The 13,445-nt window shown below is 45.5% G+C and overlaps 1 protein-coding gene across 1 annotated transcript in view; it reads left to right on the top strand.

The window, feature by feature from the left end:
• Window positions 1-11,943, top strand: part of LOC135113991 (location of vulva defective 1-like) — a 55,866-nt gene extending 43,923 nt beyond the window's left edge. Inside the window, exons 2-3 of the mRNA XM_064029574.1 lie at window positions 10,344-10,464; window positions 10,580-11,943. Coding sequence (XP_063885644.1) covers window positions 10,350-10,464; window positions 10,580-11,742 — 1,278 coding nt within the window. The 5' untranslated portion in view covers window positions 10,344-10,349 and the 3' untranslated portion in view covers window positions 11,743-11,943. The remainder of the gene's footprint in view (window positions 1-10,343; window positions 10,465-10,579) is intronic.
• Window positions 11,944-13,445: the final 1,502 nt, after the last annotated feature.

The following is a 13,445-nucleotide window of genomic DNA, read 5'->3' as shown; positions in this document are numbered from 1 at the left end:
GCTAACGGGTATGGTGGTAGTTAGGATTAAGATATGGGGATAAGGGCATTTTTTCCTGCCATGTCGTGTCGCAGCGATGTATTGGTAAAGGCAAAGGAGAGTAAAGGGTTAGGAAGGTAAACATGATTATAGCACGGAGGATACACATTGAGGACCTCTGCATAACTCAACATGTAGATTGTATTACTGAAGGGAACCACATATAAGGGAATAAAAGGCGTCTAAGGATAAATGGGTGGTGTAGCAAGAAGGATATACGCGTCGAGAAGCTCAGATAAAAGTGAGGATGACGCAAATGAACGAGGGGTCAGTAGTGGTGTAGGGAAATGCAATATGAAGCAGCGATATTTGACCTTTGACCTTATCCAATGTTTCGACGGTCTTCACTTTACAAATTTCATGTTCAGGGGGAAACTAACATACGCAGAGGAAGATATTGATTTCGTATTAGTGGATAAGGGAGAAGTATTTTATTACTGTACATTTGTATTAGGAAGAGAGCACAAATAAAGGGATGTATATAAGACCATAGCGAAGGGAATCTTGTAAGGTAGAATCGCCATGCATATTAAGGTGTTCATTTTGCACTGGAGGTTAAGAAAGGTACTTTATATATAGTTGATGGGAAGACACAAGCCAAAGGTAACAAGATCATTGCACAGGCGTTGGTAAGGTTAACTGGTTCGTGAAATGCGTGCACTCTTTAACCCTTTTAGGTATAACGTTTATTTTTCTAAGTATTAAGAACCTAGTCAGCTTATTGAAGACGTCAGCATCTAATGAATTCCTAAAAACTTATCTTTTTTATGCATTTTTCACTCAATGATTCCGTTTTGCTTATGAATAAAGGATGAAATTTCTTCCCATTGTTATCACTTACGTTTTCTTTCAGTCCCTCACAAACCGAACAATTCATGCACGGATCACTGACAGTTTTTAATCAATACTGTAACTGGTTCTTCCGGTCTCAGTGTATTGGTCTTCCTTCCTGCCTTTCATTTCATCTGTCCGTCCGTCCGTCACTACGTGTGCGTGCGTGTGTGTGTGCGTGTGTGTGTGTGCGTGTGTGTGTGTGTGTGTGTGTGTGTGTGTGTGTGTGTGTGTGTGTGTGTGTGTGTGTGTGTGTGTGTGTGTTTTACATCTTATCATCACAAGGAAATTGTTTGTTTTTCTTAGATTCTGTGTTGATCAAGATTCGTTAGTTATTTAATGTAATGTGATCAACTGGAGGCAGTGATGTGTGCTTGACGAGAGAGAGAGAGAGAGAGAGAGAGAGAGAGAGAGAGAGAGAGAGAGAGAGACAGACAGATAATCAGACAACCAGAAAAACAAACTTTTGAACTACAGTTTTACATTCCGACAAAACTAGAACACTCGTTGGAAGCGACAAATCAACAGCAAGCGGTATTAACCAAGAAAACCAAGACAAAAAAAAATAAATAAATAAATAAACGGAGTCAAAACAAGCAAAACTCTACAAAAAATAATAATAAACTGCAGAAAAGCCAAAATATAAACGCAAAGAACGTGCGGTAATAAATAAATAAATAAACAGTACAATTTAGGAAATATATATGGCAGTGTGTGTAGTGAAGAGTTCAAAATACGAGTTAGTCACGAGAAGTGGATGGCGCCGCTAAGGAGGGGTCAGGCAAACACATATAATATACTTAGTAGCAGCAGAAGTAAGAAGTGTGTTTTGAGGACATGAGTGGCTGTGCCTGAATAATGAATAATCTCCCGCTTTGTGCTTGTAATAAGACTCCCACTAACGGGTTTATCTCTATGGCTGACTATCTGTGTCTGTGTCTGTGTATCGGCTTGTTTAAGTATCTGCTTGTCGGCCTGTCTCTCTTCCACATCTCTCTCTCTCTCTCTCTCTCTCTCTCTCTCTCTCTCTCTCTCTCTCTCTCTCTCTCTCTCTCTCTCTCTCTCTCTCTCTCTCTCTCTTGCCCCTTTATATATTATTTAAACATTTTTTTTCTCACAAACTTGGTTCAATGTTCGTCTGAGGCACAATCTCCCTCTGCTGTCTCTCTCCTTGCTGTGTCCCAAAGGTGTCCCTCCTCCTCCTCCTCCTCCTCCTCTTCTTCCTCCTCCTCCTCCTCCTCCTCCTCTTTCTCTTCCTTCTCCTCTTTATCTCCCTCACTCACTCCACCCTCCGCCGACCCAAGACTTACGGTTCGCCTCCTCCGCACGCGAGGCAATTAAGTTAAAGCTTTGTTTCAGTCCAGATCATGCAAACCGGCCTTCACATTTGCCTAATTAATCCAACTGCCCACCTGCCTCTATTCTCTATTTCTCTTTCCTATGATTGCAATAATTCCTCCTTCCCTCCTCCCTCCACGTCCATCAGTCTCTTAACAAAGCGGGCGGTGGTGTCTTCCCTTCCCTCTCCTTCGCCCATCCCCACGTCTTCCTCAGCAGAAAATATACGTGTCTTGGCTGCAGCTCCGCGTCGCACTCCGCTGTTGTTCATCTTAATGGCTGATATTAATAAGGTGGTGAGGGCGGCGGCGCGCGGCGATTCCACCCTAAGTCTCCTGCACACGGTACTCCAATCTCGGCTTTTTTAATCCTGCGGAGCGATTAGCAGGTTGTTAGGGCCGGGGTGGGCAGCGCCGGGCGGCCTTGATGAAATGGTCCGTCCCTGTAATCCTGTTACGTGTTATTACAATCTGGATTATTATTATTTTTATAGTTTGAAGTTTTTCTGTTCTTTTTTTTTTTGTGGTGTACAAGGAAAGAGAGGGAGCAGGATAGGGGGCGCATATCCTGATTAATTAATTTTCTACGAGGCAGAATAGCAGCGAGTTTGTATTAGCAAATGGTATGATCATTATTTAATTAGCATGCACGCCACCAATGGGTCGTTTAGGTGTAATGGTAAACCGCATTCATACCTGGCCAGCTCACGACACGCAGGTGGACTCCCACCTTTGTTGCTCACACGCTCGTCACCGCCGCCGCCCCCCTCCACCTCTTCTTTTACAGGGAAGGAGGAGAAAATTAGATGTGTTTTGTGGTAATTAATTGTGGCGTGTATTTCTATCTCTGCCAAACGGAACACTGAGCACCGGTGTCATGACGGAGGGGAGTTAGGCGGGTCTCGTCAGTTACATCTGGAAGGAAATTGTTTGTGCGTAATTAATGTGGTAAGTGGCATTCTGGAGGCTGATAAATGGTCGCGAGGGAGAGACAGAATGACCGGGGAGTTATGGGAGGGCTTACCGCAGGGTGGGAGGGAAGGTGAAAGGCGCCGGCCTGTGGGAAGCGTGACGGGGGGACGTGTGCGGAGCGTCACACACAGGAGACTCCAGCACTGAACTCAAGGGAAGAGAAGACATGTCACACGAGGCGGGAGAGGAATTTATAGAAGACGTTAAAGAAGAATTTGTATGGATCTCAATATTAAGACTGAAGATAGATTTACTGGCAACTTGAGATCGAGACCTACTCTACATATGAAGGTGCAGCTTGTCCGAGGAGTGGTAGGACAGCCATTAGGGCGGCCTGCCTGGGTGACGAGAATGTAGATGGGGCAGGAACCGTGGCGTGTACAGGAAGAGGAAATACTTGGGATACGCGGGTGTGCCTTGGAATCATCAGTACTTTCCTAAGGGCATTTAAACCCTCATCCCATCCGCCCCGCACAAAACACACCGAAGGAAATAACACAGGTCTAACCTTATAGCTAGACAATGCAATGTTTTCACCTGACCTCACATGGCCATCACCGCATACACACCCACACACACCCACACCTACCCACACACACACACACACACACACACACACACACATACACAAGTGGCCTGACGGTGAGGGATGCCGAGGGAGAGCCTACGAGCATTACTCCTACGTAACCCGTCATTAGCAGCGTGAGAGATGCTCCGTCGACGGAAAATGGAGCGCGAAGAATGGTCAGACGAGAATTTAATTACAGCATGAGCGGCAGAGACTGCGTAATCGCTGATAATTTGACTATGTAATCGCTGATAATTTGATAACTGGATTAATAAGGGACAGAGAATTCATTGCCATGTGGATAGCATAGCAGCTCCCCCGCGCTGGCTTGAGTCACGTGATGGGCGAGGGGACGAGGAAGGCATGAAGACAGGGAGTGGAAGGTGAAGCTGGTTGGGAGGGAGGGATGGACGGACGGACCATGGACGGAAGGCGGTGGATAGTTAAAGGAATGATGACGAATATATTCAGCAGGTACGGGGGAAAGCATGGAAGAGAAAGATGAGAGTGTCGAGAAGGGATGAAGAAAAGTAGATACGGTTAAAGAAGAAGAAGAAGAAGAAGCACGTGTATTTATAACAAAAGAAAGAGATAATTCAGGAAAGCCATTGAATTACAGTGACTACTAAACTGATAGAAAAAGGCGAAAGTGTGCCGTGAGTGAATGCAAACATTGGTATTTATTTTTATTTTTTGACGGTATTTTAAGCACAAGTTAACAAAGGCATTCTCGTTAGAAGTACTTTAAAATAACAACTTACTTTTTTTTTTCAAACAAACATTCTGATTCCATTTACTTACCTAGTTTTTTTAGTTTACACAAGTAATATTAACCTTTAACTTCCTTTCCGTACCCTTTCCCTCCTCCTCCACCTCCTCCTCCTCCTCCTCCTCCTCCTCCTCCTCCTCCTTCTATTATTATCATTCGCGGACACTGACCACATTAATAGGTTTCTTATTTCCTTCGTTCCAGGTTTTTTTTTCCGAATTACAATTTCATGGTTTTCCTTTCAGTCTTTTTATGGGTATCCTTTCTTTCCACTCGCAGGAGCTTTGGTCTCAGTAGTGTAAGGATGAGATTTCGCTTGTGTTCAGATATAATAGGGATTAGTTGTAGTCTTTTTCCTCAAATAACAACTTTTCCTGTACTTTTTGCGCTCTCTCTCTCTCTCTCTCTCTCTCTCTCTCTCTCTCTCTCTCTCTCTCTCTCTCTCTCTCTCTCTCTCTCTCTCTCTCTCTCTCTCTCTCTCTCTCTCTCTCTCTCTCTCTCTCTGTTATCGAGAGGACGCCGGCTTCTCACCCTACACTCGGGCTATTTATAATTTCACTCCCTAATCGCTACTCAGCTCAATAGTTTACGACCGGAGACTGTCACCCACAACCCTCCGAGATATTTTGCCTGTCGATGAGGCATGTCGCTCTCAGAACTGCCAGCCTTACTAAAAAACGAATAAAACACCCAGAAGAGAGAGAGAGAGAGAAAGAGAGAGAGAGTCGTAAACATCTTTTTTTTTTCTTTCCTTGTTACTTAGCCACATCTCATCTCATTGAAAACACTTCTTGGGAAATAATACCTGGTTTAGTCTTAGTGCAGGTAAAGTATGAGCTCTTAATTAAACTTCTGAACACCTTAAAGTAATTGAATTTGGATAGCGAGCGCGTGAGTCGTGAAATTAACAGGGAACAGGTAAATCTAGTTGAACCAAGCTTGTCTCTACCACAAAATAATCTCCCTTCAGAAAATGTTCCTATACTAATCTTTCTTCTTCTTCTTCTTCTTCTTCTTCTTCTTCTTCTGTCATCGAGGCGTCTCCCCTTCGCCTCCTAAAAAGCAAGCGTCATTCTCGTCAGCCTCCCTTTAATCGCCTAATTTGGGCCATTAGATGCTGGGTCCTTTGGTAGATAGCGGCGGTAATGGTGGTGATGCGGAGGGAAACTTTGTGGTGGTGGTGGTGGTGGTGGTGTTAGTTGGAAGGGTGTCGTTGTTATGTAGTGTTAATGGGAGCGGTGTTGTGGTTGTGGTGATGAAGGTTGTTAGTGGTTTATGTGGTGTTTTTCTTATGGTGAATAACTGTTAAGATTGTGGTAATGGTGGTAAGGCTGGTGATGATGGTTAGAGAATACTTATAATGGTATTTGTGGTGAAGATATTGGTGATCATGTAGTGGTGGTGATGATGGTAATGGTGATGGCGGCAGTGGTAGTGGTAGTGGCAGTGGTGGTGGTGGTGGTGGCGGTGGTGCTGGTGGTGTATTGTCCTTGCGTCACACCCCAGACTTGCGTGACGCTGCTATTGTCCCTCACACAGCGGGGCAATGCGGGCAAGCACACCGTCACCACCATTACTACCTTCACCATCACCCTCGCTATCATCATCATCACCATCCTCTCCTCAGACTATCCACTCACTATCATCACCTCCACCACCACCACTACACTACTTATAATCATCAAAACCACCACCATTATCCCCGACTCATCATCACTCACCACCGCGCACTACTTAAGAGCAAACAATACATACACACACACACACACACACACACACACACACACACACACACACACACACACACACACACACACACACACCATCACTTGAATTAATGTCACTACACAGGGAGACACAAAAGAGAAAAGTAACTACAGTGAATAAAATCTCACCACCGCCACCACCACCACCACCACCACCACCAGCACCCCGTAGCGTGACGAGGGCCTGTTGGTCGCCTTGTTTATGGTATAGAGTCCATCGTGGCGTGTCAGTCAATCTGGAAATGTCTCGACGTGTCTTAATATTTCCAGCTTCTGTTGGAGGTTCTCATTCTCCTCACCACCCCTCCCTGCCCCTCCCTTCCCCTTCCCTCCCTTCCCTTCCCTTCCCCTCTAACACACCACTCTGCTATTCTCTCCATCCCTCCCTTTCCCCCACTTGGTCCCTTCCTTCTTTTCTCTCCCTCTCCATCGCTCACACACCTACACACACTCCATATCTCTCTCTCTCTCTCTTTCTCTCTCCCTCCTTCCTTAACAATGACTAGCCTTCCCTCCCTTGCACTTAACTGTCTCCCTTATTTTTCTACTTATCCTTCTCCCAGGAATAGATTAGGTTACGTTCTTATTATTATTATTACTATTATTGCTGGTGAGTTCCGACTTCCTTACCTTAAATTCTGTTTTGTCTATTCTCTGTGTACATCCTTGATTTAATTTTTTTGTCATCATTTGCAAGGTTTGTTTGTCTTGTTCCCTCATTAACGTCATCAAGGTTTATAATGCCATTAGTAGAATTTGTAAATGTTGGATTAGTTCGTGTGGTAAAAATAAGATAATATATGATAACTAATAGGAAAAAATTGCAATGATAAATAGCTGTATCAACATAACTTACCCGCTTGTCAGTCCTCCAAGGGGAAATAGCGTTCACATCTGCTTAATATGAACTGGAGTTATTAATAAGGTCGATTTTATTTTTCTTCCTAAGTCCTGTCTGTCCGTCTGTCAGTCTCTCTCTCTCTCTCTCTCTCTCTCTCTCTCTCTCTCTCTCTCTCTCTCTCTCTCTCTCTCTCTCTCTCTCTCTCTCTCTCTCTCTCTGATGATGAGCACACGCAGACCACCACTTTATCCTCACAAACAGTCGTGGCTTGTGAAATTCGCTTCCACAACCTCCACGTCACTCATGCAGTCAGGCCCCCGCGGTGACTATTACCTCGTCCCCAGCAAGCAACAGCCACCACTGAAGGATAAGGGTGAACACGAATGTCCGATGGCTAGAAACGTCATTATCGTCATCATCAGTGTGGGGATTACGAAGAACATTAAGTGAAAAATGGTGACCGCTAATAGTAGACATTTAGGAACAGCATGAAGCCAGAACAGTACTGTGCATACTGATACCGCATGCTCAGACGCAACATTATGTGCTGTAAAATATCGTAAACACAGTCGCCTGGTATTTAACGACAGCGAGGCGTGGGATGTTACAGTGATTGGTGACGTGAGTTATTATTCAGCAACAAGGTGTACGTACTGCAACTGGACGGCCAATACAGGCAGGCAATTAGATATACATAAACTACAGTGCTCTATGACGGAATACCTACCGCTCGAACACACACACACACACACACACACACTGGAACAAGAAAATGAAGTGAAATATGATGTTGAGTGCAAAGCCAAGCATTTAGATGTTCATGATATACGGCGATATTTGACAAAGACTGACGATAAGTATGGAAGTAAGTATATAGCGGCCATAGATACGGTGAAGTTTAGCAAGGCCTGTACAGTAAGCAAAGGGGCAGTTTTACTTGAAGACACAGTGACGGTAGATTGTGAAATGCTCCAGCCAGTGATGTGTGATAAGAGACATGAAAATTCAGTAACCGTGGACACAGTGATAGACAGGGATACAATTAGCATTATAGACATAAATTAGACGCACACTTTACAATAGCAATGCATGGATTTATTATGAACGCATGTGACTTCCAGAAATGAACATAAAAATTGTGAATCGTTTGCGTAAGCTATTTTTTTCAATATATATATATTTTTTTTTTATTTAATTTAACAAGTCCGTCATACTGTCACCGTCATTCGTTTCCTTTTATTTTTTCTTCTTTTTTTCGTCCACTAACACGGAATATTGAATTTTTAATTATGTTTGTCCTCGCGGGGAAGTTATGTGCAGGTGTCGTGAGGTATAAAAGGTCTTAATTATGATGCATTAATATGTTTATTGGCTGCGACATTGTCATTAAGCCGGAATGTGTATTTTAGTGACAAAATATTAATTGTTACAAGCATGAATTTGTATCTGTCGCCAGGCTGAGTTTATATTTCAGAGTGTGTGTGTGTGTGTGTGTGTGTGTGTGTGTGTGTGTGTGCAACGCTTTTAATATTTTTGCCATATAGTACGCTATACGGGTACTGTTTATACTACTACTACTACTACTACTACTACTACTACTACTACTACTACTACTGCTGCTGCTGCTACTTCTACTACTACTACTACTGCTACTATTACCACCACCACTACTACTACTGCTACTACTACTACTAATAATAATAATAATAATAATAATAATAATAATAATAATAATAATAATAGTAATAATAATAATAATAATAATAATGATATAACAACAACAACAACAACAACAACATGAATATCAACAACAGTGCAACATGAGAACCCAATTGAAAGGTTCCACAACACACAGCTGGCACACTCGCCACGTAACCTTGTAGTGTGTGCGTGTGTGTGTGTGTGTGTGTGTGTGTGTGTCATCAGTGTGTCTGGATGTGTATATTTTCCTTGCTCATCTCAAGGCAATTAAGAAAATCACTTTGGCAGACTTTTATTCTTCCACATAATAGTAATAGCAGTAGTAGTAGTCGTAGTCGTAGTGGTAGTAGTAGTGGTAGTAGTAGAGGCGATAGTGGTGGTGGTGCTGGTGATAGAGGCAGTACATCCCTCTCTTGTTCCTCCTCTTAAATGGTGGTTCAGTTTGGCAGGCGGGAATCACAAAGTTAATGTCACTAGGACGTGAATTATTGTCGCCCTTTTTCTGCTTTCTATTCTAGCATTTTATTTGTGTGTTTGTTTGAGTAATTGCCTACATAGTGTGTTTGTATTTGTTGATTTACTGGGGTGTGTGTGAGTGTGTGTGTGTGTGTGTGTGTGTGTGTGTGTGTGTGTGTGTGTGTGTGTGTGTCTACATAATGCGCGTGTATGAATATATGCATGTATGTGAGTGTATTCATGTGCATGTGTAAATGACTGTGTGTATGTATGCATGTGTACAGGGGTGCCGCGCGTGTGTGTGTGTGTGTGTGTCGGGGACCTTCGGTAGCGGGGACGACTTTGGGTTCGCGGCGCCGGCACGATTTATTGCGCGGGAAAGAACGACATAATTGTGTGTCGAGTGTAATGACAAATGGCCGCCATCAGGACCGCCCCGGATAATGGGCAAAATTTTCGACTGGACCTGACGATATTTCACGCAAAATATAAATGTTGTTGTGATTTATTTTGTCGTGCATACCGGACAGACTACATTCTTTTCATCCTCCCTTTTTTTTCATATAAATGCTAGTAGTCGCGAGGAGAAAGTTTGGTATTCCGTGTGAGCGTCACCGCGGACTTTTCGTGCTGAGCGTCAGTGAAACTCTTTGTAACGCGATTTGTGCAATTTCGCCGTAATGATGACTGATTGGCCGAGTATTTATTTCAAGCCGCAACACCCCAGCCATTGTCTGATTCTGGTGGGCGAGCGACTTTGTTTTATTGTCCAGACTGAGATTATGAAGTGTACTTTACCGGGAAGTGTTTAAATCGACTCTGTAATTTTTCGAAACGCTGCACTATCACCGAATTATTGAAGGTATTTAATAATTTAACGTATTAGGTCGTATACAACGTCTGAATTAGCATTATTCTCCAAAAGAAACAAAACTCGCGGCTCTGGGAAGTCACGGTGTCGGATAATGCAGACATAAAGTGATACTATTCAGGGAAAACATTTTAGGAGAATAGCTTTTGCGCCTGAGCTTTTATCATTAACATGGTTTTTCTTCTTCCCCAGAATGCAATGGAGGTAGTGAGTGTAGCGGCCAGCGTGGGCGAGGTGCTCGGGGGCCCTCAGACACCCACCCCGACCACCTTCACCCACGACCACACCCTCCACGCCCACACCGAACACACAGGTGAGCCAGTGACAAGGATATCGAAAAAAAAAAAAAAAACGCTTCATCTTCATGAATATATACATTGCTAGAAAGCTTTCTACCTCTCAGTAATATATGATCATCTTTTTCCCAGATCGAGTTCGAACAGACGAAGACGAAGACGAAGATGAGGGAGACTCGAGGATGGACACAGACCAGGACGTAGCCGTGGTCGAGGATGGCGTTCCTTGCGAGCCGGAAGAGACGTCCGAGGAGACTTCTGAGGTGGACATCGCCATACTCAACCCTGACAGCCAGACTCACGCCCTCGAGGAAGAGTCCAACCCTGACGCGGACTCTGCAGTCCATGAGGATGACGTCACTGGCGACCACATGGACTGTGACGATTCCGAGAACGCTCCCATGTACATAGACGACGATTCATCCTCGCGCGCGTACCCTGAGACTGTGAGTGACATGCCTGTGGGCTCCCCATCAGCGCCCATGCCCATGCCCGAGGCTGGGCGGCGCAACAAGCGAAAGAACTTCAAACCGCGCAATATTGTGTACGCTTACACGGACAGCGAGGACAACGACGGCACGAGTGATGCTGAAACACGTGCCCAGCACCCATCCTCTGACTCCCACTTCGATCCCACCACCTCTGACCTGCCTCTCGACCTCTCCGAGACGCCTACAGTGCGGCGCTCTCTCCTGCCTCGCCGCCTAGACGAGGCTGTGGATTTGACGGGCGGCGCGGGCGTGACCGTAGGCGGCGGCAGCGGGAACAGCCCCAGTGCCCATCCCCGCCTCAATGCCCTACTGTCCCGCTCAACCTCCCCCGGCCAGCAGGAGGAGGGAGGCGGAGGCATGCCTGGAGAAGGAGGACCAGGAACAGGAGGAGCAGGTGGAGGAGTAGGTGGCGGTGCAGGAGGAGGAGGCAGCAACGACGGAGCAGACATGAAAGAATACGCTGAGCTGACCATGCGTCGGCTCCTCGGCCTCTACGGCTTCAACGACCTCTCCGAGAACCTTGCGCTGTCCCCGGCGGCTCTTTATCAAGGTAGGTGGCACCTTTGGTATCAACGCGTCATCATCACACTCGCTGTTCCTCGTGACCATCAGCTGTCCCTACCTGTTCATGCCCTCACTGTCATCACTTCTCGTCATTCAACACACAGGGGAATATCAAGGCTACTGGATCTTGTTACCCTGCTTCCAACTCGCTACATGTTCCTCCTTCCTTCTGTATTCGGCTGTTTCTTTGTTCACCTTGCCCCTTGTGCTGTCCAGTGTTTTGTCACTCTTGCCTCCTGAAGACAGTAGAAACTTGCCATTACGTGCAAGTGTAGCCTTATATTGCCGCATTACTGGCGTGGAATTTAAAGTCGCGGCACATTTCACGTACTCCTCGTGCTATTCTCTTGGATCACTTCGTCTTCCACCCTCCTCCTCCTCCTCCTCCTCATCATCATCATCATTATCATCATCATCATCATCATCACCATCAAGAAACGCCTCATCAGATAACACTAATAAAGATAGGACCGTATGTAGACTAGATGTGTCTGAAGTAGACATCATCTCTTTCTTACTTTCTTCTCAAACTCCATGTTGTCTTTTTCTATACAACATTGTATCATTTGCTTTTTCCGGCCAGCTTCGGCTAGAGGGAAGGGGGGGGGGGAGCGCGGGTGGGGAGGAGCCTTCTTATGCGCTATCCTGTCCCTCCCACCAATAGTTAGAGCAAAATAGTTACCCAAACACCCTAGAAAGGACCTCAGAGTCTGTTGCTGTTTGGTCTTCCTTTGTATTCTTTTGTATTCCTTTGTATTCCTTTGCATTCCTCCTCTCCTGCAAAAACTGAAGACGCACATTACCGCTGAGGTTGAGGAAGTACACGCTTAACTGTGATTCAGAAAGTTATCCAGAGAGAGAGAGAGAGAGAGAGAGAGAGAGAGAGAGCGCCTGTCACTTGCCCTTCCTTCCCCTCAGTCTAACTTTTAATGGAAGTCATTACGTGATCTCGCTATGGGCGGACTGAAACTGAATTTAATAGCATCAGATTTAAGCTTCAAGTGTGCGGCTGCCATCATAGGGACCGGGACGGGAGGGGGGTGGAGGAGGAAGAAGAGGAGAGGGAAGAGGAAGAGGAGAACCGGGAGAAGAAGGCGGAGGGGGCAAGCAAGGAAGGAAGGAACAGCCATAAAGTGTGATAAAGCCCAAATAAACTCTGGAACCCTTCCCGCTTTATCATCTACGTAACCCTGATATGTGACACGCATTAATTCTGGACTGGTGTGCCTGGTAGGGTGAGGTCGGGGAACACACATTACCTCGGTGTCTTATTACCTCACATTACTGGGTGTTCGGGTTTGCTCGCCGCTTAGTTAACAAGGTCCGCAGAGAGAGAGAGAAAGAGCCCCATCCTCCAGGACTCATACCCCCATTCCTCGAGCTGAAAATGGAGATAATGAGAGAACGTATACCAAAATGGATGCACAACTACCGCAAATGGATGAATGAGGCACAGAGAGAACCAGAGCCACCAGTGACTAAGGGTGATCCATTAGCAGTGATGGGTGGAGTGTCGGGGAGCGGCCTGGGGTGGGCGGGGCGGTGGGAGATGGGGCGTGGGGGGTCTCGGCCGAGCTCTGTGGGAGAACTATCGTCTGAGGGGAACCAGACCTGCGAAGATGAGGGGAAACTGAGGGAGGGGATATCATAAGTGAGAGGAACAGCGAGGGGGAGGCAGGGAGGGAAGAAGAGAGCGGCAGTGTGAGGAGATAATATAAAAGGAAAGACGAACGTGGACGAAGAGGGGAGAGCAATGAAAGGAGGAAGGGGAATAAGCGTGATGAAGCAGGGAGAAGTTGGAATAAATAGGAGGAGTGGAGATATAGCAAGAATTGTAGATTACGATGAAGGGAGAGACAAAGAGATGCCGCGCTAACTAAGGGCAATTGACTTTTTTTTATTCGTAAAGCAAAACCTCAGAGTTGATTAAAAGTAAGTGAATA

The sequence above is a fragment of the Scylla paramamosain genome, chromosome 27 (genome assembly GCF_035594125.1).
Source record: "Scylla paramamosain isolate STU-SP2022 chromosome 27, ASM3559412v1, whole genome shotgun sequence".
Taxonomy (NCBI): Eukaryota; Metazoa; Arthropoda; class Malacostraca; order Decapoda; family Portunidae; genus Scylla; species Scylla paramamosain.
This window is presented reverse-complemented; position numbering and strand designations above follow the sequence as displayed.